Source organism: Brachypodium distachyon, chromosome 2 (genome assembly GCF_000005505.3).
Source record: "Brachypodium distachyon strain Bd21 chromosome 2, Brachypodium_distachyon_v3.0, whole genome shotgun sequence".
In the NCBI taxonomy this organism is placed as follows: Eukaryota; Viridiplantae; Streptophyta; class Magnoliopsida; order Poales; family Poaceae; genus Brachypodium; species Brachypodium distachyon.
In genome coordinates this window covers 10,042,420-10,067,114 of record NC_016132.3, presented here as the reverse complement: position 1 = coordinate 10,067,114, position 24,695 = coordinate 10,042,420, and the positions used below count along the sequence as shown (strand labels likewise).

At 46.6% G+C, this 24,695-nt stretch overlaps 5 protein-coding genes across 5 annotated transcripts; 2 read left to right on the top strand and 3 right to left on the bottom strand.

Annotated features, from left to right (window-relative positions):
• Positions 1-1,505: 1,505 nt before the first annotated feature.
• Positions 1,506-6,934, top strand: LOC100828879. Its single transcript, XM_010232527.3, has 6 exons — positions 1,506-1,908; positions 2,013-2,188; positions 5,099-5,342; positions 5,426-5,511; positions 5,587-5,678; positions 6,071-6,934. The coding sequence occupies exons 1-6, from the start codon at positions 1,681-1,683 to the stop codon at positions 6,307-6,309; spliced, it is 1,065 nt and encodes a 354-aa protein (XP_010230829.1). The 5' UTR covers positions 1,506-1,680; the 3' UTR covers positions 6,310-6,934.
• A 117-nt stretch (positions 6,935-7,051) lies between these two features.
• LOC100833996 (protein DOG1-like 4) lies at positions 7,052-8,486 on the bottom strand. The gene has a single exon (XM_003567546.4). The coding sequence runs from the start codon at positions 8,245-8,247 to the stop codon at positions 7,480-7,482; it is 768 nt and encodes a 255-aa protein (XP_003567594.2). The 5' UTR covers positions 8,248-8,486; the 3' UTR covers positions 7,052-7,479.
• Positions 8,487-15,290: 6,804 nt separating this feature from the next.
• LOC112270914 (protein FAR1-RELATED SEQUENCE 5-like) lies at positions 15,291-17,537 on the bottom strand. Its single transcript, XM_024459532.1, has 2 exons — positions 17,280-17,537; positions 15,291-17,160 (listed from the first exon to the last, which is right to left on the bottom strand). Exon 2 carries the CDS (start codon positions 17,128-17,130, stop codon positions 15,940-15,942), a length of 1,191 nt encoding a protein of 396 aa, XP_024315300.1. The 5' UTR covers positions 17,131-17,160; positions 17,280-17,537; the 3' UTR covers positions 15,291-15,939.
• A 244-nt stretch (positions 17,538-17,781) lies between these two features.
• On the top strand, positions 17,782-19,258 carry LOC106866117 (eukaryotic translation initiation factor 4B1). Its single transcript, XM_014898849.2, has 2 exons — positions 17,782-18,255; positions 18,338-19,258. The coding sequence occupies exons 1-2, from the start codon at positions 17,984-17,986 to the stop codon at positions 18,831-18,833; spliced, it is 768 nt and encodes a 255-aa protein (XP_014754335.1). The 5' UTR covers positions 17,782-17,983; the 3' UTR covers positions 18,834-19,258.
• Positions 19,259-19,458: 200 nt separating this feature from the next.
• LOC100828073 (transcription factor MYB111) lies at positions 19,459-23,211 on the bottom strand. Its single transcript, XM_003565656.3, has 3 exons — positions 22,895-23,211; positions 22,656-22,785; positions 19,459-20,578 (listed from the first exon to the last, which is right to left on the bottom strand). Exons 1-3 carry the CDS (start codon positions 23,025-23,027, stop codon positions 19,663-19,665), a joined length of 1,179 nt encoding a protein of 392 aa, XP_003565704.1. The 5' UTR covers positions 23,028-23,211; the 3' UTR covers positions 19,459-19,662.
• Positions 23,212-24,695: the final 1,484 nt, after the last annotated feature.

Below are 24,695 nucleotides of genomic sequence, written 5' to 3'. Positions count from 1 at the left end.
ATATACATAATCAAGCCGAGATCACCTTCCTTCCTTTCTTTTTAACCATAATCAGCTTGCTTGCTCCCTTATTATACTCGTATCCATGCTTCCTTTCCATCCAAAGGTTGAGATTTGATCACCCATTTTTCAGTTGATTGGACTAATTTTGTGCTTCAGTGTACCCACACCAAACATTATCTTTAGAAATTCCAGCCTACACGCATTAATTCACCATTTAAATATTTTACTGTCTCTGTTTCTAAATATAAGATCTTGTACTTGTACTAAGTCGAACTTCATCAAATCTGAACAACTTTATAGAAAAATATATTAATATTTGCAAAATTAAATAAGTATATTATTATGGATTTAATAAAGAGAAAATATATTTTCGTCCCTCAACTTGTTGAAAAGTACGGAAATGGTCCCACAACTTTTACCTTGTACTTTTCATCCTCTAACTGTCGAAACTGGACAATAATGGTCCCTCACCACGTCTAAAGCGGTTTTGGTCCCATCGTGGCATGGTTTTACTCCACGACTTGCTACGTATGCGGTGTTGGCACCATATGTTTTTTAGCCCTTGCTAAATCCATTTGTTTTAGCCTAAAATACCAAGAAAAACTTAAGTAGGCCCACGACGACAGGAGAATATGTGATAGCATCTTGTAACACCCCTATGTCAGTTATCTAGGGTTCAGGTCCAACGGGATAGTCCCAAATGCCGACATGACAAGTTGGGAGCAAAACCATGACACCGTGCGGTGAGGGACTAATGCTGTCCGGTTTTAAAGTTGAAGGACGAAAAGTATAAAAAAAAAGTTAAAGGACCATTTGTATACTTTTTAACAAGTTGAGGGACGAAATATATATATTCTCGTTAAGAAAACTAAACTAGAGTTAAAGATGTTGGTAGATTTTTTATAAATTTAGTCAAACTTATTAATTTTGACTTAGACAAAATTAAAATGCTTTATATTTAGAGAGAGTAATAGGCAATCAATAAATCACACGGCTAAGGAGGGAGTAGAGAAGCCCATCCGAGCGAAACATGTATAGAGCCGATCCAATTGTATTTATCTAAATTTCTGATACGAATTTCCAGTTGAACTATATAAGTGTGTTTGAGACCTCTCCATGAGTTCGATGGAGCTGGTTATTCATAGGTCCACTTTTTCGTAGAGCTCGAGCCAGTAGTCTTTGTGAGATGTATAGTAATCCCACTAACCCATATTACTTGTCCGAGATTGAGTGACAAGTAATTCTCACCGGAGGAAGTAATTTTATTTTGTTTTCACAGCTCTCTAACTTAAATTTTTTTATAAATGACTAACTCTAAATCCGTGAAGCTTGAACGGTCTGAAACACAACTTTTTTTTTCTCTGAACTGAACTGAGATTAGGACTGACCCGATTGTCGGCGATACACATGGAATTTTTATCATTAAACAACTGACGCGAGTGTCCTATCCATCTCCCCCCAAAAGGAATTTCTATTTGCACGCACTGCCTCCCTCGCTCCCACTCTCCCAATGCAGGTGCAGCAGCTTTTAAAATTAAGCTTCCTTTTACCTCCCTTCCCTCTCCCTCCCCCATTCCCTCCTCCCCCATCTGCACTCGACGAATCCGTTTCACCACCCGCAAGCCTACAACCCTACGTACCCTCGAGGCCACCCAGCTCGGGCGCCCGCCGCCAGCCATGTCCGTGCCCGGCGTTGCCTCCCGCGCCGCGGACCGCTTCTACTGCCCCCCGCCCCGCCGCCACCACCTCTTCCAGCAGCAACACCCGCCGCCGGGGTCGGAGGAGAAGACCGCGAAGCCGATGGCGGAACTTCAGCGGGACCCGCCAGCGGCGGCGGGAGAGACCAACCTCGAGAGCTTCATCGCCTCCACCGCCGTCCGCGTGCCAGCGCGGTGCCCACCCCAGGTGCGTCCTCGAGCTCCTGTTTGCGATTGCGAATGTGGTTTTGTATTTACCCCCTTTCGTGCCAATGGATGATGATTTTTGTGGGGGTCTGTGCGCGCATGCAGACGAGCTCGGCGTACTACGAGCTCACGGATCTGTGGGAAGAGTTCAGGGAGTGGAGCGCATACGGCGCCGGCGTGCCGCTCGTGCTCAATGGGACGGACGGTGTTGTTCAGTACTACGTCCCCTTCCTGTCGGCTATCCAGCTCTATGCATCCCGGCCGACTCCGTCGAGTAAAAGGTAGCCTTTTACTAATTCTGGCTTATGATTTATTTGTTAGAACGGCATTACCGCATTACCGTAGTGCAAGGGGTTATCGGAACGGGCAACTTCAAACGCCTACTTGATTGATTCACCTTTACCTGAGGGAATTCTGGAGTTGCCTTCCGGAATCAGTGGATTGAACATTCGTGGACGTTAGGCCAAGCGGATTTCAAGCTAACTCTGTTTGTGGTTGTTAAAACGTTAGACCAAGCAGATCTTAATTGGGTACTCATCTTTCGTCATGTTTGACACGTGGGCACTTACTTGTTCTTTCTCAAAAATAGATTTTCTGTAATACTAAAATCAGAAGCTCAATACTATTGCTATAAATGGTACTCCCTCCAACCCATATTACTTGTCGCTGATTTATTACAACTTTGTACTAAATCCATATTACTTGTTGCTGATTTAGGACAAAGTTGTATTCAATCGGCGACAAGTTCTACTAAATCAGCAACAAGTAATGTGGATCGGAGGGAGTAGGAAAAATGGCCGCCGGACACTATATACTTTCTTGCAGTTTGGTTAGAGACACTAAAATTGTTGCTCTTGCTCCCCTCAAAAAAAAAAATTTGTTGCTCTTGCTCAGTACAGTACCACTACATAAACGTGTCAATTTGCTGAAAGACACCAACAATCAATTAAATAGCATTCCCTTCGAAATCAGGAGATAGAAGACAAGTGAAATGCTAAAATGAGACATAGCATGTTTGGATTCAGCCTTGTACTTCCAAAATGAGGCATCATGTGATCTGTCTGTTGTGAACCTGAACCTGCTATATACTCCTTCCGTTCCTAAATATAAGAAGCCCTAGCTTTCTCCTAAGTCAAACTTCTTCAAGTGTGACCAATTTTATATAAAAATATACTAAGATCTACAATATCAAATGAGTATACTATGAATGTATATATAATGACAGATTTAGTAACACTAATTTGGAGTTCTAAATGGTGGTAGATTTTTTTTATAATTTTGGTCAAACTTACATAGAACAAAGGTAGGACTTCTTATATTTAGGAACGGAGGCAGTATTTATCTATTTTTGTTCGAGTGGTGCCTTGTGCTTGTCTCGAGACGTGAAATGGTTGCATGGATACGTGCAGATTTACAGTAGTTATTATTGTGATTTTTTTAGATAATTATGAACACTGCATTATGAAAATTATGCATATAAATATGGTTTCTAGGCTATAGTTACTCTTGAGAAGTGTGTATTTCTAGCTTTAAGCATGCAGCAATTAGTATCTATGTCTGGTCTTTGCAATCCTTTCTCCGTCGCAGTTATTTTTGTTCATGTGTCTTATAATTATAATGACCCTCAAGTAACAATGTAATGAACTACTGATATAATGTATACTAAGTTCTCTAATTTTAAATACAATTAGTTTATGCCTTGTTGTATCTCTCCAATGGATCCATTCGTTTTTCAGAATATTTGTTTTCCCACGATCATAATTTGGTGGATTGAGTTACTAGTGGATATACCAGTGAGTACTATTGGTGATATTGTTTATCTGGTTCGTTTTCCAAATAATATTGTAGAACTGTTTTTTTTACTTGCAGTACCAACTCATAAGTTATCTGCTAGCTGGGATGCTGAGAATTCAAACCAATCATGTCAATATGTGGTCAATATGTTTTCCTTGTTAAATATTCAGGTTGCCTATGTTGTAACGTTACTGAGAAGTCTTTGCGGCCTTCCTCGGAGTAAACAATATTTTACCGCCCAAAAAGTTGACACTCTAGGATTTACACACTTGGTTTCATTGACACGTTATTATGGGACACACATGTCACTGGTACATATATTGTTGTATATCCTAGAGTGACAATCTTTCGGGCGGTAAATAATGAATGTCCCACTTAATTATAGAGCATAATTTCCCCAAAAGTTTTTGATTTAATATTGTTTGGGCTTTAAATTAAGTGGTTTTAAGGTTGCTCTTATGTCTGTGCGCAGAAAAAAAAACCTACAGTATCTAGCAAGAACATTGCTTCAGTACACCCCCCCCTTAAAAAGTTCACAACTACCGATGCAAATGAATGTACCTTTTTGTTAAAAGGGGTAGTATTGTACATGTCACGTGGTGAAAACACTTAGCCGTATCAAGGTCCAAATTATTTGTAAATCCTGTTTGGACCCAAGCCCTTTGATCTGGTTGATCTAACACAGTTTCTCATCTCTTCAGTATGATCACAGTCTATCCCTCACAATCTATCCCTTCTCCGTAGTCCACAAGTAATCCATCACCACCGCCTAGAAAACCTCCTCGCAGCCAGCGCCAAGGAAAATGTCCCTGCCGTAGCCGGTGTGTAAGCCATTAAATCACTGTTCTTGATGAGATAATTGTAGACAGCGTTTGCGACGATAAATCAGGTTGTCTCCGATTCTCAACCAGATAAAGGCAGTCAGTTTGTGTGTTGCCCCTCTAGCAATCTCCCTGTATTCTTTTGTGTACACATCCAGTATCACCGAGGTCCCAAGTGACTCAGTTCTTGCCTGGGAGCTGATGTAAAACTAATGACCCTTGCGCCCTTTCTATCGACAGTAATCGACCTCCATCGAAACTCATACTGGATACTGGGGCAGGGCCTCTGTGCATATTTAGGGACTCATTACCCAACAACCTCAATTGGTGCTCCACAACAAAACTGCCCTTTTCATTTTTTTTCTGAGTGTACCAAAGCAAGCAAGCCTATAGATTATTTTGCTTGCTTGTGTTCTGTTGTTGATCAAGTGGAGACATCGTTAAAGCAAAAGGAGTATATATTTTTTTTTGTGCAATACAGGAAATGCCAATTAATGGTGCTATGACTATTTTACCTTGTTGGCAAAAGTTCCCCTATATGATGATGATAAATAGGAAGCTGTCTGTTGTTTTCAGTTTTAGAGGACTTGGTGAAGACAGCGATGGTGACAGTGTTGAGGATACAAGCAGTGACGTAAGCAGTGACTGTGACCATGGGCAGCCCATAGGAATTAAAAGCTCATGTTTAGTGAAAAATATTTCAGCTGATCAAGAAGGCTTCTCAAGTGATGACAGTGAGTCTGACAACCAGGAATCACACCCCGTTTTCCAGTACTTGGAGCATGACGCGCCATACGGAAGACAACCTTTAGTAGACATGGTACAAATCTTTTTTTGTTTTGTTCTACCAAATATTGCATCTGCAACCTAGATGATGGTTTCCTTTTTTGGCAAATCCTTCAGATATCAATACTTACAAGTAGGTTTCCTGATCTGAAGAGATATAGAAGCTGTGATCTTCTGCCATCCAGTTGGATTTCTGTAGCCTGGTATTCCCTTTTATTCTTTTGGTTCCTAGAACAATTTCTTACAGGTTTGTCTTACCCAGTGGAAGTTGAGTGCAGGTACCCCATATACAGGATACCAACAGGACCTATGTTACAAGATTTGGATGCTTGCTTTTTAACATTTCATGCACTGTCGACGCCACCTGAAGGTAAATTTTGTGTTTCCTTGAGTATAAAAACGCTATAGATTTATATATTTACATATCAGGTGTTTCATTATATGCTAAAAGAATAAAGGTGTGTTTGGTTCATGCCCAAAATTCCCCTACCAAAAATTTGTCAATCTATGTTATTTTGGTCTTTGTTCGGTTGTATCCAAAAATTTGGTTCCCAAAAGAATCTTGCCAACCATCTAATGTCTCTCTTCACAAATCTTGCCAACTTTTTGGCAAACCATACGCCAAGAAAACTTCCAATTTTTTGGCTAGCCAATGGTTGGCAAAAATTGGTAGGGGATAGATGAGCAAGAACCAAAGACAGCATAAGCTTTGAAGAAGCCAATCTGTAATCATGGTACTAATTATGATGCAACATTGGGCAGGCACATTAACTGGGAATCCCGAGACAAATGACCTTCATAACATGGAAATTGCTGATGTTTGTGGGAAGATCACACTGCCTCTCATTGGTCTAGCTTCATACAAATTTAGTGGTTCTATGTGGACTTCAAATCAGCAGTATGAGCAGCAATTAACTGCATCCCTTTTGAAAGATGCAGATGAATGGCTTTGCCAGCGGCAAGTACATCACCCAGATTACCGTTTCTTCCTCTTACGCTAGAATGCATCTTTGTGACACTGTCTACGTTTAGCCAAACACCTGAGCCAGACGCCCACGAATTAATCTTAGAACTTAAGAAATACCCATATATACTCACGGGCCAAGTACTGATATTATCTTCTCATTGATGGGGCTTTATTATATTATAGCCCCATATTGATTGATATATCTAGTGTGAATTAGGTAACTGTTTGTCTACTTATTTTGAATCTGCTTCGTAGGAACTAGTTAGATATGGATCACCTAAATTGTTATAGAAGGAAATAAGATGTTTGGGGTGGATAGTGTGCAGCAGAGCTACGTAGTCAGCGATTAGAACTGTTGTACTCCCTCCGTTCCTAAATTATTGTTGTCGTTTTAGTTCAAATTTAGGAACGGATGGAGTAGATCGGTGTCCGCTGTGTGCTTGGGGGATTGTGCTAGATGATGATGATGAAATATTTCAGTTTGAGCAGATTGATTTTCATTGGCTTTTTTTTTCTAGGGTTTGAAATTATAGTATCTTATGTTAAGACAAAAATATGCGGTGGCTTTAGACATATGTATGTTTCAGTGAAAACTCTTGTGGTCATTGTTTCGCATAAAGGAGTTGACGTGTGAATTGTTACTGGCATTACTTTCAACATGCAGAGAGAACGTGTGGTTGCGTTGTATGTACTTACATTCTTTCAAAAAAAAAGAATGCAAAGCGATTGAGCATGTTCCAGACGAGTTGCCATTCCTCATGTTTGTGGCAAGATTGTTCAAGACAATATTGACTAGAACCTTAACATAATCTCCACTCTCAACATTCTGCACCAATGATAGGCCAGATGCTGTACGACTAATTCGTATTTCGAAATGGTAAATTTACCAGGCTGTCACGCATGATTCTCGTCTCCTGAGACGCTCGACTAGTGAGCCAAGCCCGACGGCGACCATTTGACAGGTTGACACGGTAAGCAATTCGACATGCGGAACACGAACAGAAAACAAACACATGACCGTACCACAAGAACAAGCGCGGGACGCTGACACACAGTGACTGATACGAGAAAACAACAGGACTCGGGCGCGACACCCTTTTATTACGACCGCTGGACTGACACGGACAATGACGTGCGGGGCATAATTCCCCACGCGAGTAATTAGACGCAACACCGTTGCCGCACGGGATACAATTTTCACTGGCTAGAGGCCTCGCTGGCCGCCTTGGCCGGAGGACCAGCCGCGGCCGGCGCGGCGGACGCCGAGGTGGAACCTGAGCAAGGCCGCGACGAACGCGCCCGCCTGCTCGGGCCCCAGCAGCCCGACGACGCCGCGCACCGTCCGCTCGCGGAGCGCGTCCCCGGCCGCCAGCAGCACGCGGAGCGACCGGCCGACCGCCGCCACGGCCTCGTCCGCCTCGCCGTTCCGCGGGCTGTGAAGCTGCCGCCGCAGCGCCGCCAGCACCCGAGGCCCCGCCAGGGACTCCTGCATGGCCGCCACCTCCCGCTCCACCTCGCGCTCCGCCGCCGCCGTGGACGCCCGCAGGTCCTCCAGCCCACGCCGCTGCTGGGCCGAGCCCACGGCAGCCTCGTCCACGAAGCGGAAGACGAGCGCGGGCTTCCAGCCCCAGGCCCAGAGGAAGGTGCGCTCCAGCGGGTTGAGCCAGCGCGGGTCGAGCGCCGCCACGACGTCGCGGTCGGCGAGGCGGGCCTTGTGCTCGTAGTAGGTGGCCACGTGGTCCATGGCGGCGTCCACGAGCGGCGCCAGCGCCTCGCGCCGGCGCGCCGAGAGCGAGAGCGAGAGCGCGGCCGTCAGGTCGGCGACGATCTCCTCCTCACGGCCCACCCAGGCGTCGTAGAAGGCCGCCATGTCAGCGACGTGCGCCATTATGCGTGCTGGCTGCCGAACTGCGCGGCGTTCTTTGGACACGGCTGCGGCTGCGGCGGCATCTCGCTGCAAGGAGGTCGGCATAAATTGAGCCCGTTTCCTTGGTGTGTAAGGGATCAGGGCTTTTGCTTAGGCGCGTAGGTAATCGAGCACGGGCTGGGCTGGGGAAGATCGACACGGAGCTGCTTAAGCGGTGGCGAGGAAGGAGACGATGTTGTTGCGTCATCAGACGACGGACAGACAGATATAGTCAGTCCACAGACCACAGACCACAGCCCTCAGGCCTCCTGCTGCCTCTGCACTGTGCGGGCATATTCTAGAGATCTTTTGTAGTGAAGCTGCAGCCGAATTGACCAACTGCTTGACCTTTTGGGTTCCCACACAACTCTGTATCTCTGGTCGGGAACTTGCGTTGCCGTTGCTTACAAGGGTACATCGCTCACGTGACAGACCATTGGCACTATTCATATTTGTACCTTTTTGATCCATGGACCTACTGATCGCCTTCCTTGCCTGGACTGTCTTTCCCCGAATGGTCGAAAAGTCAAGCGGTGCACTCTAGCTAGATCGGCTCTCGCACTTGAAGAGGTGCCGGCCGAAAGTGTGAAGCAATGGGCGAGTCGTATTCTCGGACTACACAAACACTGGAAAAAGGTCAGGTTTAGCTGTACTGGCTCTCGACGGTGGACCGGAGCGTGCTCAGTTGCAGAGTTGCATTTGGTTTCTTCGCTCCTCCGGCATGGGAACGAACGTCGCGTGGCGCCAGGGCCCTAGCCGATTTGGGCGGTTCCGCGTTTCTGGTGGCTCGCGAGGGTGGTTCCCTCCGATGACAACAGGAGGTGGCGATCCGAGAGTTTGCAACGACAGCCAGAACGTGAGGCGAGCTGACGTAAGACCTGCTTGGACGGTTCCTAGATAGTACTATATAAAATATTATAGCTTCGTACGAAGTAAAACAAAATTTGGGTGTGTCTAGCTAGCAGTCAACTGAGATTTCAAATTGTGCGGCTCTCTTTCCTTTTTCCTTTGCACCGCTTCTGCTTGCACACGATAGAGCACACTATGATAATGATTGATCTTTTTTTTTCTTTTTTCTTGTGTGTATGTGACGTCCCGATTGGTGCACGCACGGGGGTGTGTTTCTTCGTAGTTTGAGATCACAACAAAAAGGATTCATCGTTATACTAACATAAATCCAGTACTCACTTATATGCTTCTCATGTGTATTACTACAAATTTTAAAACGGTGCTAAAAATTAAATTTTGAAAAATTACCGATTGCACAATTGCACAACACAACCAACGCCACGGAGAAATGAAAAATGCAACAAAATAATAACAATCAAATTTTAAACATTGCAGGTTTTATGCGCGACTTTAAAATTGCAGGTGAAACTTTGTGCGCGATTCTAAAAAGTACAGGTGAAAGTTTATGCGCGATTCTAAAAATTACAGGTGAAAAATTTATGCGCGATTCTATATGCATGATTCTAAAAATTGCAGATACACACATAAAAAAGCTCATAGTCATACCAACCCAAAAGCACGAGAAGATCCATCAGAAAGCCCCGAGCTAGGGGAGGATGATCGATCGGTTCTTACAAGCTCGTCAAGTGAGAAATTCAATTTCTCAGTTGAGTACCGATAATTTTTTATCAAATTTATTGAAAAAAACTATAGATCGAGCAGCCAAGATCATATACATACAGTCGTTTATATATCTAGCCTCCTCGTCTATCTTACGAGATTGATTCTCTCCACGCACGAGTGCGGATAACGTAGGAGTCACTTGGACAGGTGTAACTATGACGATGAACGCCGTGGAGATGCGATTGCAGGATGCGAAACAAAAATGCCACCGGCGGCTACTGCTAAAACATAACGTCACCACGATCTAAGGGAAACCTTGGTCTCAATCTTGCCATATATGAGATATATATTGCTTCGTCGTATTATGCTGTCTCCACGATCGATTTATCAGACGGCGAGGCATATTTTTTTCTTTCCGTTTCGTGTTTGAGGTTTCTAATACTGGCATCAAGGAATAACTATCCATTACATTGTTAAATCGAAAGAAACTTCATACGTAATGTAGCTACATAGAAAATTAATCAACATATAAGCATTAAGCAACATTCCTGTGCTTGCACGTGTAAGCCTGTGGATCACCCAACGGCTCTATATTAAGGCACCCCGGCGGCCTCTCTGCATTCTCACCTGACCAACACACATACACATCCATCGCCACGTACACGTACTCGATCCTGGTGTCTCCATGGGCAACAAGTCATCAGCTTGGATCTTTGCGGCGGTCGCCATGGCCCTTCTTCTGCTCGCCCATGCCACGGCGCCGATGGTTCATGGCGAGACGCAGGGTGCGGCGGCCACCACCGTGGCGCGCAGGCTTGCCGCGGGAAGCAGGGGCGGCAGCGAGCTCATGGACAGGGAGACAAGTCCCGGCCATAGCCCCGGCCCCGGTCACGGCCAGCATGGTCATGGTCCCTAATCGACTGCGTTACATGCCCGATCGAGTCGAGTTTGATCTGCGAGTATAGATATATGAATATATGATGCACAGACGTGGCATCGTCTTGCTACGTGCGTGTGGTTTGCACTTGCACTGTGATTGAATAAGCGGATCGAGGTTCGAGGTCTGTTCTTTCTGACGGGCTTCGTTATCCTCAGGAGGAAAAGTATGTACAGATTTATATTGCTCGTTTGATTGCATGTACAAGTAAAAAGTTCTCGTGTGTAGGCTCCCGAGAGATCGAAAAATATCATGGAGTACTTTATGTGTCCATGACAAACAGAACAAAATTTTCAGCTCTCAAGGGAGGTATATATGCATGGACCAAAGTTTTTGTTGTTATCGCCCATTAACCACATTTCTCAGTCTCCGTTCTTAACCTATAATCATGAAATGTTTGAGGTTGAAACCACATAATTATTTATAACATTAAGAAAAATCTGATCTTCAATCTTGGTGCTTTAGTTGTGTTCTAATTTATTATTACAAAACAAGGTTACTCTTTGCCTTCTCACTGTTTTTGCCACACAGCTAAGATCAGGGGAGAACCCACCGTTAGAGGTTGTAAGGATATTTCTGAAGACATAGGATCAAATCACACGATGGAAGGGACGATCCAGATGGGCCTGACGTCGACTGAGATGATACCATGCAGCGTGAGGATGATGTGGGGGCCTATGGCCACATGTCAGTGACACCTTTGGTGGAATTTCCAACTCGGTCTGCCACTATTGAACCAAGCTCAAGGTTTTATACATGAGCTAGGGAGAAGCTCAAGAAGAAACGTCTTAAACAAAGTCCACACCTTAAACAATACTCCTACGTAGAAAAAATATTCACACGTGTGTTTGTTTGTGCCTTCGCCCATTTTGGTGCAACAAGTATGATATGCTCCAAATTAAGCCAGCAGGTCTACAGCCCCACGTTGCTCCTCCCTCCAATTCTCCTCGTCCTTTTTCTCCACACCCGAATCTCCACCGCCAATCCCGGGGCGATTTCTTCCGGTCCGGCAATCCTTCCCGCCCGGCTCCTCCGCCTCCAAGAATCCCTTCCCCCGCGACGCGCAGCCGCCGCCGCCGCAGCAGCAGCAGCAGTTCGCCATGGCGCCGCCGGTCCCCTTCAGTTCTCCGCCTGCCGCCGGGACCGGGAGACGGCGCGGCGGCGTGCCAAGGGTCAACGTGTGCTGCTTCAACGACCCAGAGATGAAGCGGCGACGGAGGGTGGCGGGATACAAGGCGTACGCGGTGAACGGGAAGGTGAAGGCCTCCCTACGACGGGGGCTCAGGTGGTTCAAGCGCAAGTGCTCCGGCATCTTCCATGTCTGACCGTCGCGTCGTGCATGCCCGTGCCCGTGCCCGTGCCTCCCAATCTTCGGAAGGTTCTTGGATGGATTGATCAAGAAAATGCTGGATTAATTGAATTCACAAGAAATCAACCCCATAGGTTGCAAATTTCTTATCATCCAGACTGCATGCTAACTATTAATTGCCATGTGTGTGAGGAGCCGGGTGGTTAATCCACAAATTTATTGCTCTCTTTTCATCACTGGATTTGGAATCAAACTGTGTGCGATCCACTTCTTCTTTTGCGGTTTTTTTTTAAAAAAAGGAGTGAAGACTATCGGTCTCTGCATCAATCGATGCACACAACCAAATTCTTTTGCGGGTACGATGATTTACTTTTATGATTTCCGTTTGGACACACATTTGAGTGCTAGTTAGAAAAATAACACCTCCTGCTGTCCTCCAACGGTACCGAGGGAACTCTCGAGTGTCATCACCGTGTACCCCATTTCCTGGCCTTCTCGACGTTGTTATCGCCGTCCTTTGCCGAGGCGGTGGCAGGCCCGTATCGAAGGATAATGGTGGTGTCAGTAGTCACTGGTCGATGCAACATATGTCGACTTGCTGGTGCAAGGATGCCAGGTGGCGGCCCAGGGGCGAGCCAACATGTGCCCACAGGGACCTTGCGGGGGCCAGGGTGCGCAGGTCGATGCCCTCTTATTCGGATTTGACCCTGGGAGGGATATGGCCAACACTGCGTGGCGCATTGGATCTGTAACGTCATAAAATGTGTTTATGTGATTAGAGATCTCGTTTTCCCCTGACCCATCTATGTAAGATCTAGTGGATAGGATTGAAAGTTTGCAAGTTCTAAATGCATAAAGGTTTTCATCGGATGCATTCCCCTGCAACATATTGTTATCGTTCAAAGACCAGGTTTGGTGACTGCTATCTTGCTCCTTGTTAAGTATTAATATGTTATTTACATTGAATCGCTCATTCTTTTCACATAATAGACCAGGTTTGATCAGCGGTTTACGGGCTTTAGATGCTCAATTTTGAACATGTCTCTCCTTTTGTGTCATGTTTCGTTCTATTGGATGCCGGAAATTGATCAGAAAACAATTCTGAAGATCCCCTTTGCTGCTGATATTTTTACGCAAACGGCAGCGCCGATTCATTTAGGAAAGGAAACTAACATCATGAAATAGAGCAAATAGAGAGATTCGTTCAGGAAGACTACGGATGGCAATGGGTACCCGATACACGCATACCTGACGGGTATTTACCCCTTTAAGATACGGGTATGGTAAGAAAAAATACCCGCGCGTATGTAAATGGTAAGATCCTGTACCCGACAGGTTTGACGGGTACGGGTACGGTTTTGGGTACCCGAACCCGTGTACCCGCACCTACAGTGGACAGCCCGTTACAGGTGCCCATTAAATCTTGTCTAGGCCCAACCCAATACATTTGATATATAATTCCGAATCACCGATCTCCCTATACCTAACCCTAATCCCGTCACCCTATCCTCTATTCCCATGTCCGCCGCCTCCAGCCTCCTCCACCAGCCGCCCCGCGCCCCTCCTCCTCCCTCCTGCTCTCTCCGTCGCCGCCCCGCCTCCTCCCTCCTGCTCCCTCCGCCGCCACACGCCCACGCCTCCTCCTCCAGTCCGCGCCGGCCAACGCCCCCACCTCTTTCACTCTCCACTCCGCCCCGCGCCCCCGCCTCCTCCACTCTCCACTCTGCCCCGCGCCCCCGCCTCCTCTCGCTCTGCAGCGGTGGCGGCGCGTCATGACGAGGGAAGCGGCGGCCACCTCCCGAGGTTCTGCACGCCGACGACCGCCAACGTGGACCCTTGCCCTTCTACGCAGTGCACCTGACGCCGTGGGATCCGGCCGACGGTGCCCCCGACGCCGTTGGATCCGACTGACCCTACCCCCGCCATCGTCGGATCGAGGCCTGACGCCGTGGATCTGGCACGCCGCCGCCGTTCCTGTGAAGTAGATCCACGTCCGGTTGCAGACGCCGGCATGGAGACGATGAGGGATTTCGAGGATTTTTTTTCCTGCGATTTCCTCGTGTGTTTTTTGTGACTTATTGTTGGTGACGGTCGGGTAAAAATACCCGCGCAGGGTATGATAAAATTTCATACCCGACCCCCGCCACGGGTACGGATAGAAGTTGAGGATCGAGTCATCGGGTACGGATACGATAGAGCTGTAATCGCGTCGGGTGCCATCCGGAGTGAGGACACAATGCGTGGTATACCTCTTTATCCATCATAGGTTGGCCACACCCGTGAGGGACTGGGATTCAGTCAAAGTTGTGCAGTGAAGTCACGAAAAGACTTAACCCTTCTTATCAGCCGTCCAAACCAGATCCAAGGGACAAGATGAAATCAAGGCAAAATACGTCCATGACTTGTTGCTTTCGGGACTCCATCCGGCAGAGAGAAAAAAGGCTTACAAATTCTGAACAAAGAGAAGCAAATCTGAACATATTGGAGTACGCCAATAACAAAAGGAAAAACTGTATCACTGGGCAGATTATAAATATAAGAACTGAACATATTATGAGGAGAAAAACTGAACCAATAACACAAGCAAAAATTGAAACAAATCTGAAGCTTAACACTGAAATTTTCTACAACTTCATACTGAGTCTGTAGCACTTGAGGGGCCACTAATTACATTGGAAATCTGAACCGAAAATTGAACCGAAAATACATCCAGTTTCTAACACATTAGGCCATTTCACTCGTACATTTAGGCCACAAAATACTATGGTTAGCCCACAAAATACATCCAACAAACTATAGTTAACCCCCAAAATAACATGTAACCACGACATGTAGACACTAGAATGGATCCTCACCATAAAGAGTATCATCACAAATAGTAGGAGCTGTGATGAGCTGGGTAAAACTACCAATAACATTGTACTCATCATTTTTCACGTTTGGTTCTTCCTTTCGGGCATCATTCTCCACTTCTACTTGAGGTTGTACCTTTGCTCCTTTTTTGCTTGCAACGACAGGTTTGTTTGGTTTCCGTTTGCCCTTTCGCAACTTATCAAGCCAAGTTCTAGTTCTCTTCTTATTTTTGGATTGAACCACTTTTTTCTTCAGTTGTGAAGCTCTTAGCAAGTCATACGTTTGCTGCACATTTGGGTCAGCATTTTCTTGCTCATTACTTGGTTCACTAATAGGACTAGTAGGTGCTTTCAGTTTATCCTCTACTTGCGGGCCAAGAGAATCAAGTGCATTTTCTAACAACAAACAACATGCAGTAGAGTAGGATGCTTTATGTGCCAAATTGTGAAATTTATAAGATAGTTCTTTGTACCGAAGCATGGCTTCTAGTTTTGGATTTTCTATCACATCTCTTCCTTGCTTGTCCAATATACTTCCTTTACGTGCTTCTCTAGTCCATCTCTTCAAGACATAAATGTTGCGGCAATGTCTTTATGTTCATCAAATCAAGAACTTTCAGTCCATGTCCGCACAATATTCCTGCCCTTTCAAACATTCCACATGCACATGTTGCTTTTTGGTTCAAAAGATCAGCTGTCACAATGCACTCATCCTCAAATGTGTAATCACCATGCAAACTACCAATAGCGACAGCATATTTATTTTCATCCAATACTCTAGTGCATGCAGCCATGGATCTTTCATACTCACCTTGGAAAGCTTCAAAAATAATTGGAGTGTACACTTTGTTTGCTTGTACCAACATAGGCGTGCTCATCTTGATTGCCGGTATTTTTTTCCTCGCTTCAAATTCAGATTCCAACTCCTTGCTTCTTTTTATTTCCACTGTCCTTTCAAAATGCTTCAAAAATCTAACAATATGGAAATCAGATTTCAGATGGTTCTTCAATGAATTGTTAAAACTCTCACTTAGTTGTGTACTTCTCACTCCCAAACTGAAAACATCTCTCATAAAATATTCAACCCATTATTCTTTTACTTTGTAAATACTATCCAACCAAGTTTGCTTATGCACTTTGCATCTCATGTTGGCAAATGCTTCTTCAAATGTTGCCCTGTCCTCATATTCATACATACAAGCTGCAAAATCAGTGAGAATATGTGATTCTTTGTCTTCACCCTCTTCGTTCTCATCATCCTCTTCACCCTTAATTGGAGATAAATGTCTGACAGCATTTTGCATTATGTGAAAGGTACAAAGTCCATGATATGCTTCTGCGAACACAACCTTTACAGCTTTTCCCATTGCAGCATCTTGATCGGTATAAATAGTTCTAAGTTGCCTTCCATTATGTGCAGCCAAAAAAGTGTCAAAGAGCCATTTAAATGAGAAAAATGTCTCGTCAAACAACAGTGCAACACAAAAAACAATAGTTTCCCTAAACTGATTGAGGCCAAGAAAAACCCCAAATGGCCAATATTCCTTGTTTGTGCCAAAAGTGGTGTCGAAAGTGACAACATCACCAAAATGTGCATAGTCTAGCATCATTTTAGCATCTTCCCAAAAAATGTTTGTTATGTGCTCCTCACAATCTAGCTGCAAAGCATATTGAAATGATGGGTTTTCAGCAATTTTGTCATGAAAGTACTTCAACATGCTGCCCGCCTGACCAAAAGCCAACTCCCTTTGCCTCTTGCTTTGCAAAAGATTTTTATGGTCACGACAAGTGTAACCGAGATTAAATGGTCCACCAACTTGACGAGAAGCAAGCTCATATGCAGCTTTTGGTCCAATTCCAGAATCATCAGCAGCTTCAATTTCAAAAGCTTGAAATTCTGAAATTTTCCTTTGGGAAGCCATGAGGTGACGTGTTTGTGGCAGGTGAAGGAAGTGATTATGTTCAAGCACTACATCAATTACATTAAAATTTCCAGAGTCTCGATCCAATTGAAGAGTCATCCTAGCACGACAATTAGTTCTTGTTTCAGCTCTAAAATGCTTCCGAACAGATTCACTTTCAACTTTTTTACGATAACCTTCATTGGCACATACATATCTGCATGATGTCACTTTACCATCTAGTTTGATCTTATTAGTCCACCTTTTCCTCACCTCAAAACCTGCACGACCCCCATATGCTACCCAAAATATCCAAGCCTCATCTAGATTTCTGAATCTCATACCAACTTCAGGAATCCCCTTAACAGAATTTGCCATCGCACAATACCCACAATTATACTACAAAGTCTGCCCAATTTTAAGCCAACAACCCATTATCAGTGTACCAATTGCAGAGGGAAAACACTCAAAACTACACGGCAATCAGCACTGAACTCTAAATCTAACTGATTTAAGCAGGAGCATACCTTCGGTCCAGTCTTCTCCTCCACGGCGGCGCCAACGTGCCTGACTCCTCCTCCTGCCGCAGCCCGCCTTTCTTCTCCTTCTCCGCAGCGCCGCGTCAACCTCCTCTGCGCGTAGACGTGCCCACTGACGAGGTGAGCAAATCCCGCCCCCGCGAGGCGCGGTGAGCGGAGCTCTGCAGATCCTGCCTGGGTGAAATTTTGGCCTGACTCGCGCCCCTTTCCCGCGGGAACCCGCCCCGCCTTTTTCTCTCTGCCGAATGAGTCCCGAAAGCTGCAGTCATGGGCGTATTTTGCCTTGGTTCCATTTTGTCCCTTGAATCTGGTTTGGACGGCTGATAAGAAGGGTCAAGTCTCTCCATGACTTCACTGCATAACTTCACTGAATCCCAATCCACCCGTGAGACCAGCCATCTGCCACAGCCCGATCTCATAGTAGATACATTGCCCAAGTGCCCAGGGGCAATTCCGTCAAAGCACTGTGATTCACCGGGCCGTTGTCTTATCGAGGGGGTTCGGGGTTCGGGCCTCGCCGTCCGTGCGGTTACCGTTGTAACTTTTTCGAGCCCAATTTCGAAATTTCAAAAACCGCTCGCTGCGAGGAGGGATACACGGCAATCTTTCCAACTTCCACTTCCACCTTCTGCCTTTCCACATTCGCAAAATAGCCGAATCGCGGACAGAGCGAAGTGCAGGAGCACAAGAAGATGGACGAGAGGAGCGACCGCGGCGGCGGCAAGGACCGGGCGAGGCGGTTCTCCTTCTCATGGGCCGACGAGGTGGAACGAGAAGAGCAGCAGCTTTACGAGCAGCAGCAGCAGCCGGCGCCGCCGCCGCGCCGCGAGGAGAAGAATGAGCCGGCCAAAACGGACCCGTTCGGCGCGGCGCGGCCCCGGGAGGTGGTGCTGGCCGAGAAAGGCGTCGACTGGCGCGCTCGCGACCGGGAGCTCGAATCCTCCCGCCGCAGCGCTGCCTGCAGGTGCGTTGCGAAAGCCCTTGTCATGTCGTTAATCAATTTCACGGTCGAACGATTGATGGGTGCGCTTGCGTGCGTGTTCCAGAACCTCCAGGACGCGCGCGCGGGGGAAGCGGGATGTGAGGGCTGCTGCACCGGCGCCGACGGTGACGCCCCGGCGGCCACAAGCCGATTCGACTCCGGCCCCGATTGTGCACCGCAAGACCGAAGAGCCGCAGCCTGTCAGCTATAGAGGCAGGGGCGAAAGGGGCGGCAAGAGGAAATCCTCTGGAGAGGTGCAGGCGCGGCAAGTACCGCAGGTGGCTGATCAGGGAAGGGGAGTCCTTCGTGAACTCAACATTGGATCGCGCGGCAATTCGTCTCTCTGGAGTTCCAAGAAGAGCCGTAACTCGACTGCAACTCAACGAATTGTAGCGACAGAGATCGCAACGGCAGACTATGAGAACAGAGGCAGTAGCAGCAGGGTGCCAACGAAGAGTGATGGTAGTTCAGAAATTGGTCAGAAGAGGATGGGTAAGGGAAGGAGGCGGAGGAGGATTAGAACGAACAAGTCAAAGAAGCAGCAAACTCTACCACTCTAGGTACAAGTACTGCACTGATTATTGACTAAACTGGATAGTTGTCTCATTGTCATGGTGTCTCTACTCTGCACTGTCCAGTGACTACTGATTACTGAACTCGACCTCGTGTACAACGACTATTACTGCTACGCTGTTTAGTTTTCGCTGAACTACGGTGTTATGGTGTGTACTTATTCCTAATGTAGTTTAACTGTTGCTGCAAGGCTCGGTGCTGGTACCGTACTCGCTGCTTCAGAATGAACTTGGTAGAACTTCAGTTGGAGCGACTGAATTGACTTCTTTCATTCCTTCTGAAAAATTTGAACTGATTAGACTTTGTGTGGAACAACGGTAGGAATCACTGTATTGACTTCTTTTAATATGAACTGATTAGACCTTGTGTGTAACTACGTACTGAATTGACTTTGTGTGGTTTGAACTGGATAGATCGCCGTGTCTCTGTTCTGAACTGTGGAGTAGTGTTGCTGAACTCGGCCTCGTTTAGTACTATAAAACTCCTGCACTACACCTACACCGTCATGGTGTGTACTCGGCTACTCGCTACTGCCGTAGTTCAACTGCGGCAGATTCGGCACTACTACTGTGGTATTGTGTGAACTGATTGATTAGACTTTGAGTGCAAACATTTTGAATGTGGAACAACAGGATTTATTTTTCTACATTTTCTTCTTTCCATCGGTAAGACCAACAAAAGACCCAGCGCCCAACGCCACCGAAGTACTTGACTAACTCATTCACCAGGTACATAAAACTCTACTCCAATAAAAAAAATCAAAAGTTTTTCTAAAAACCCAAGAGAGGATAATACACAGAATCAACCATGCCCGATCTAAATGTTATCTAGAAAGAACAGGTCCGACAGCACGGACTCCTGTTGCTGGCCTCCGTCCGAGATCACCATATCGTCGTAGTCCCACACAAGTGATCCCCACATGTCATCGGTGGGTAAGCTGTCATCCAGCCCCACGAGGTCCCATTCCATGGCCTTGTCGTCCACCGGCTCCTCAAGGCCCACAGCCTCCGCAGGCTCACTTTCTTCCTTGTCGCAACACCCATTATGGTCGCAGTCCATGGCCTTATCACCCAGCTCCTCCTGGCCCATAACCTTGGCTGGCCCACTAGTCCCACACTCGCCCTCATTGCAACACCCATGCTGGTCCTGCTCCACGACGGCGGCCTTGCTGCTGCTTAGCTCCTCGTGGCGCACGGTCTTCTCTGGCGCACTCTCCCCCTCGTTGCCTGACACGTCCTGCCCCACCTCCGTATGTGGGCTCGGTTGGGCTTTAAGCCCACTCACCATCTCCTCACACAAGCCCAGTGGAGCCTCGTCGAACCCATCAGATGTCACCCCACTGGCACTGGCCTGTGCTTGCTCCTCGCCGCCCCGTGCAGAGCCTGAATGGCAGCTGCTTGGTGTTGAAATGCTGTTCATAGCTTCTTCATCAGTGGCATCCTCCTTGTGATGATGATGATGATGTTCCATTTCTGCAACCTTGTCCTTCTTCACTTTCCCAGCCTTCTTCCCCCTTGCTTTCCTTTTCCCCTTGGCCGTCGTTGCGGTGGCACGGCCCACCCTCCCGCCTCTACGCTTGCCACCGCCGGGCAGCTTGCTGAGGTCGACGTTGACAACGACGCCATCGCCGCCCTTGGGGAAGTCATGCGACCTCCTGCTAAGGTGCGAGTTCCAGTAGTTCTTGATCTCATTGTCCGTTCGGCCGGGCAAGTGGCCGGCGATCAGGGACCACCTGAGTGAAAAAGAAACAGCAAGTTTATTTACCGAGAGAAAATAACCATGCTGCGCTAGATACATGGGCGTCAGGGCGTATGGAAACGTGCAGCTTTTTACAGGTTATGGCGATGGCAGTGCGCTAGCTAGCTGGACGCTTCAGTGTATTGCAAGACTGGAGGAATCTCTTACAGTTGCAGGAGTAAATAGAGGCCACATGCCAATCAATATGCGTTCTGGAGATCCAACCACCGTTCTCGTGGCGACTTAACGTACTACTACTGCGTCAATTGCGCAAGGCAAGCGCGACATTGATGAAAGCCTCTTCCCTCGCAGATCAGGTGCATATATGCATGTGGACGACACGAAATGCTATAGCGCCACTACATGTGCATGCCTGCCTGCCTCCGCCTGTTTGCTACAATTAATTTTCGTGATCAGATCAGATCAGGACACAGTTGTTGTTTTTTTTGTTTCATTGACTACATTTTAGTTTACTATAGTTGCAAGTACTTCTCGGTCGTGTGGTGGCAGTGTGCGACTACAGTAACTATAAGCTGCATGCACTCATCCATCCATGTCATGACAAACGAAAACAAAATCATTGAGGTAGAGGACAAACAGTTAACCCCTTTCTCTCGGTCTCTCAGAGAACCGGATACATCCAGTGCGGCAATCATTTTGCTCTATGTATGCGTGTGAAACGAGAGGAACACAAAACTCCCACACGTGAGAAACGAGCCCAGGGAAAATCTCCGGACGACGCAGCTCCTCCAAGGGAACAGCCGTCCACGTGTACGTGAGAAGGCCGTGCGCTTCGCGAGGGGCCGCATATTGCACCAGCAGTGACGCGACAGGGAATACGGATCCGTGTCAGCTGTCGCGACGCACGGCAGAGACAGAGAGGGCGAGTTTTCAATGCACGGGACCATATATATGGAAAAAAAACAATTAATGGATCATACAGCTCACTGTCAACCGATTGAGATTTTACGCTCTCTCCCGCATCTAAAGATTCTGGGAGAGATGCCTTCGCCGCTACGTGGGAAATCTGGGTGCGCCCCTTTTTGCGGCATGCGGGACATGGGGCACTGCTATGCGCACGAGAGCAGCAAGGGGGTGATAGGATATCATATCTATCTCTCCCGATCGATATACTACTAGCAAGGGAAAAAAATGCTAGGCAACGCGACAAACAAAAGGCGGGAGGAAGAGATGCTGAAAGCCAAGGCCCCGCCGCTCCCCTTCGCCTCTCCGCGTGTGTGGCGTGTCACTTGGCATTTCCTTGGTGGGTATCTGTGTTTTTGGTAAAGAACCAAAGCGAGAAGTTGTAGGAAAACACCCAAAAATGGTTGCATCCTATCCTTGTTTCGCTACGTTTTGTATATTTTTCATTTTTTTTCGGTTATGTTTCAGAGAAGGGAAAACTTTAAACATATCAGTAGCTTGCTGTAGAAAAGAGCTGATATTATATTAGTTTCAAGTAAACTGAAGGGGTATGCAGCTAAGTCTAATTTTTTCGCATACTTATTCCAACTTTCTTGCAGAAGGGACTCGGGTTTAGTTCTAAATATCAACCCTCCTATAAGTAATACAGTAAAACATTCCAGATAGGGCCTTTGGACTTAATTAGGATGAAGACACCCACCTGGTTACTTGTGTGAAAATTGGACGTTTAAATATTAAAAAAATAATAAGTGAGAGAATATTCCTCGCAAACAAAAAAGATACGAGAATATGCCCAAATCACTTGCAGGGTTCAGAACCAACAAAGATGTATTTATCGTTTTTCCCCGCTGACTAAAGCATAAACTTCTACTCTCCTAATTAAATTGCAGGACTCGTTTAATTAGCTACAGATCACACTTGATGTTTTCACAGTTCAATCCGTTGTCATGCTAAGCAGTTTGAACTTTGGCATTGTAGAGTGTAGACTAAACAGAAGCAGATTTTCTCCATTGGCAGACATAAGCTCTGCAACCGTGCAATCGGTATTACGACAAAGTTGCCTAATGCCGGAATCCAACACAAAAAGTTCGCAGAGGCAAGCAAATAAATGGGCGACCAAATGTCTGTATGTAATCATGGAGTAGTACCTGTTGCCAAGAGTGGCATGGAGCTTGATGATCATCTCCTCCTCCTCCTCCGAGATGTTGCCCCTCTTAAGATCTGCTCTCAGGTAGTTTATCCATCTCAGCCTGCAGCTCTTCCCACATCTCAGCAACCCTGTTTCAATTCAACAAAAGCGGCCGAGTGATTAGAAATCAATTGATCTCTCGACTGGATATTGAAGGCCTGCAGCTTTCCTGATGCTCGAAATCCCTCTCCGCCGTACCAGCATTCTTGGGCATTGACCTCCAGGACCCTTCGCCATGCTCCTTGATGTACTTGGCCAAGATGTCATCCTCCTCCCTCGTCCACCTCCCCCTCTTCAGCCCTACCTTCTCGCAGCACGGCGCCCTCCCCATACAGAGAGATCTGGAGAAGGAGGGAGATCAAGAGGAAGGAGGAGAAGCAGAGCAGGAGGATGGCCACCACGGGAAGTGCGACTTCTAGGGGCGGACTTCGGGGGCGAGGGGGATGGGCGGAGCACGAGTCTTCTTGGCTTCTGCCAAAAGAAAAGCGTGGGTTGGGAACTTGGGATCCTTGGCGTTGTAAATATACTGGGGAGTGTGAGCTGGGGACACGTAACAATAAAAGCGTGGGCACGACTCTCCTGCTCACAAACGCACGGTGCTGCGCGAGACACGCCACTTGTAAAGGCCGTCTGGGCGCTCCCATTCTTACGTGCACCCGCACGGCCTCCACGAGCAAAGACGTTTGCATTATTATGTTTTTTTTTACGAACGCATTATTATGTTGAAGACGATGATTTGTTCCCGAGTATATGTAAACTGCAAAGTGGTATTTTAAGGGAAAGAAACTGGGTGTTGCGTGTGACTGTAGCATGATCTTTCGATTTAGGTCTTCTTGATGACATGTCGATTTTATTCTCTTTCAAGTCAACAGCCCAAATGCATTTCGACTGAGTTGTTTCTGCGTGACAAAAACCCTGCCTAGACCGGAATCGGATTCATGCAGTCAAATTAGAAAAAAAGAATATCTCGAATGACAATTAGCCAATTACTCGTACTACTACAACGAGATGAAAACTTACTTCGGTTATTCTTTTGCCGATAACAGCGCCACCAAAGGTTCCTAGTGCCCTTTTTAGCTTTTCACTGAAAAGTTGGTCAGCTTTTCACGTGATCGACGCGGCACAGGACAGAAGTCACTCCTGCTTTGTTTTCTTGACGCTCTAGCAGGACAGAAAGCTTAAGATCCTCTATGTAATAATTTCTCTGATACATAAAACTACAGTATATGGAAGTACGGCAACATGCCACGCTGAGTATTATTCGGATAGAGTGATAGGGCCTTGCAATCCTGTCAGTTTCTGCTCATCAGCTCTATGCCTCTATGCTGCAAGCTCAATTAAAGAAACGGACAGGAAAAGAATAGTAGGACGAAGAAGGTCTCGGACTGAAACAGCTGATTAGTGGTGTACAGTGCACAACGTTGCAAGTTTAATCAACAATGGCACGTCGCGATCCAACTCGTACAGCAATTTTAAGTAGGAGCGGTCCCGAGAAGATCACAAATATTACGAATTAATTTCCGTCTTAACGCCGATTGCTACTTGGAGCCTCTCGCATGATCTGGAGAATGGGCTCACAGCCCCTCACTGCCTGTCGCCAACTCTCCCTGGACAAGGACCCCATGCGAACCATTTTTTTCTCTTCAAGGATCTCCAATGTAACTTTTTTTTATCTTTCTTTAATTGTTTAGTTGTTTTCTGATTAATTTTACTTATTGTTGAGTGCCCCTTGATTTAGTTTAACACTACATAGTCAGTATGAGCCTATGTGCGTTTGGATGATTTATTGATTTGGGCAGGCCACATGTGAGCAGGGGTGTAAGAGCAGGCCGCAGTTCCCCTAAAGCCTCCCCAATACCAAATTTAGGGGAAAAAAAAAATCCAAAAACGACTTCCAGCAATTCCCCTAAAACCTCCCCGATATTTTGGCATCACCGATCCAGAGCTCTTTCTCCACTACAGATCGGGGAGCCCGATCCCTCCCCCTATCGATCGCGAG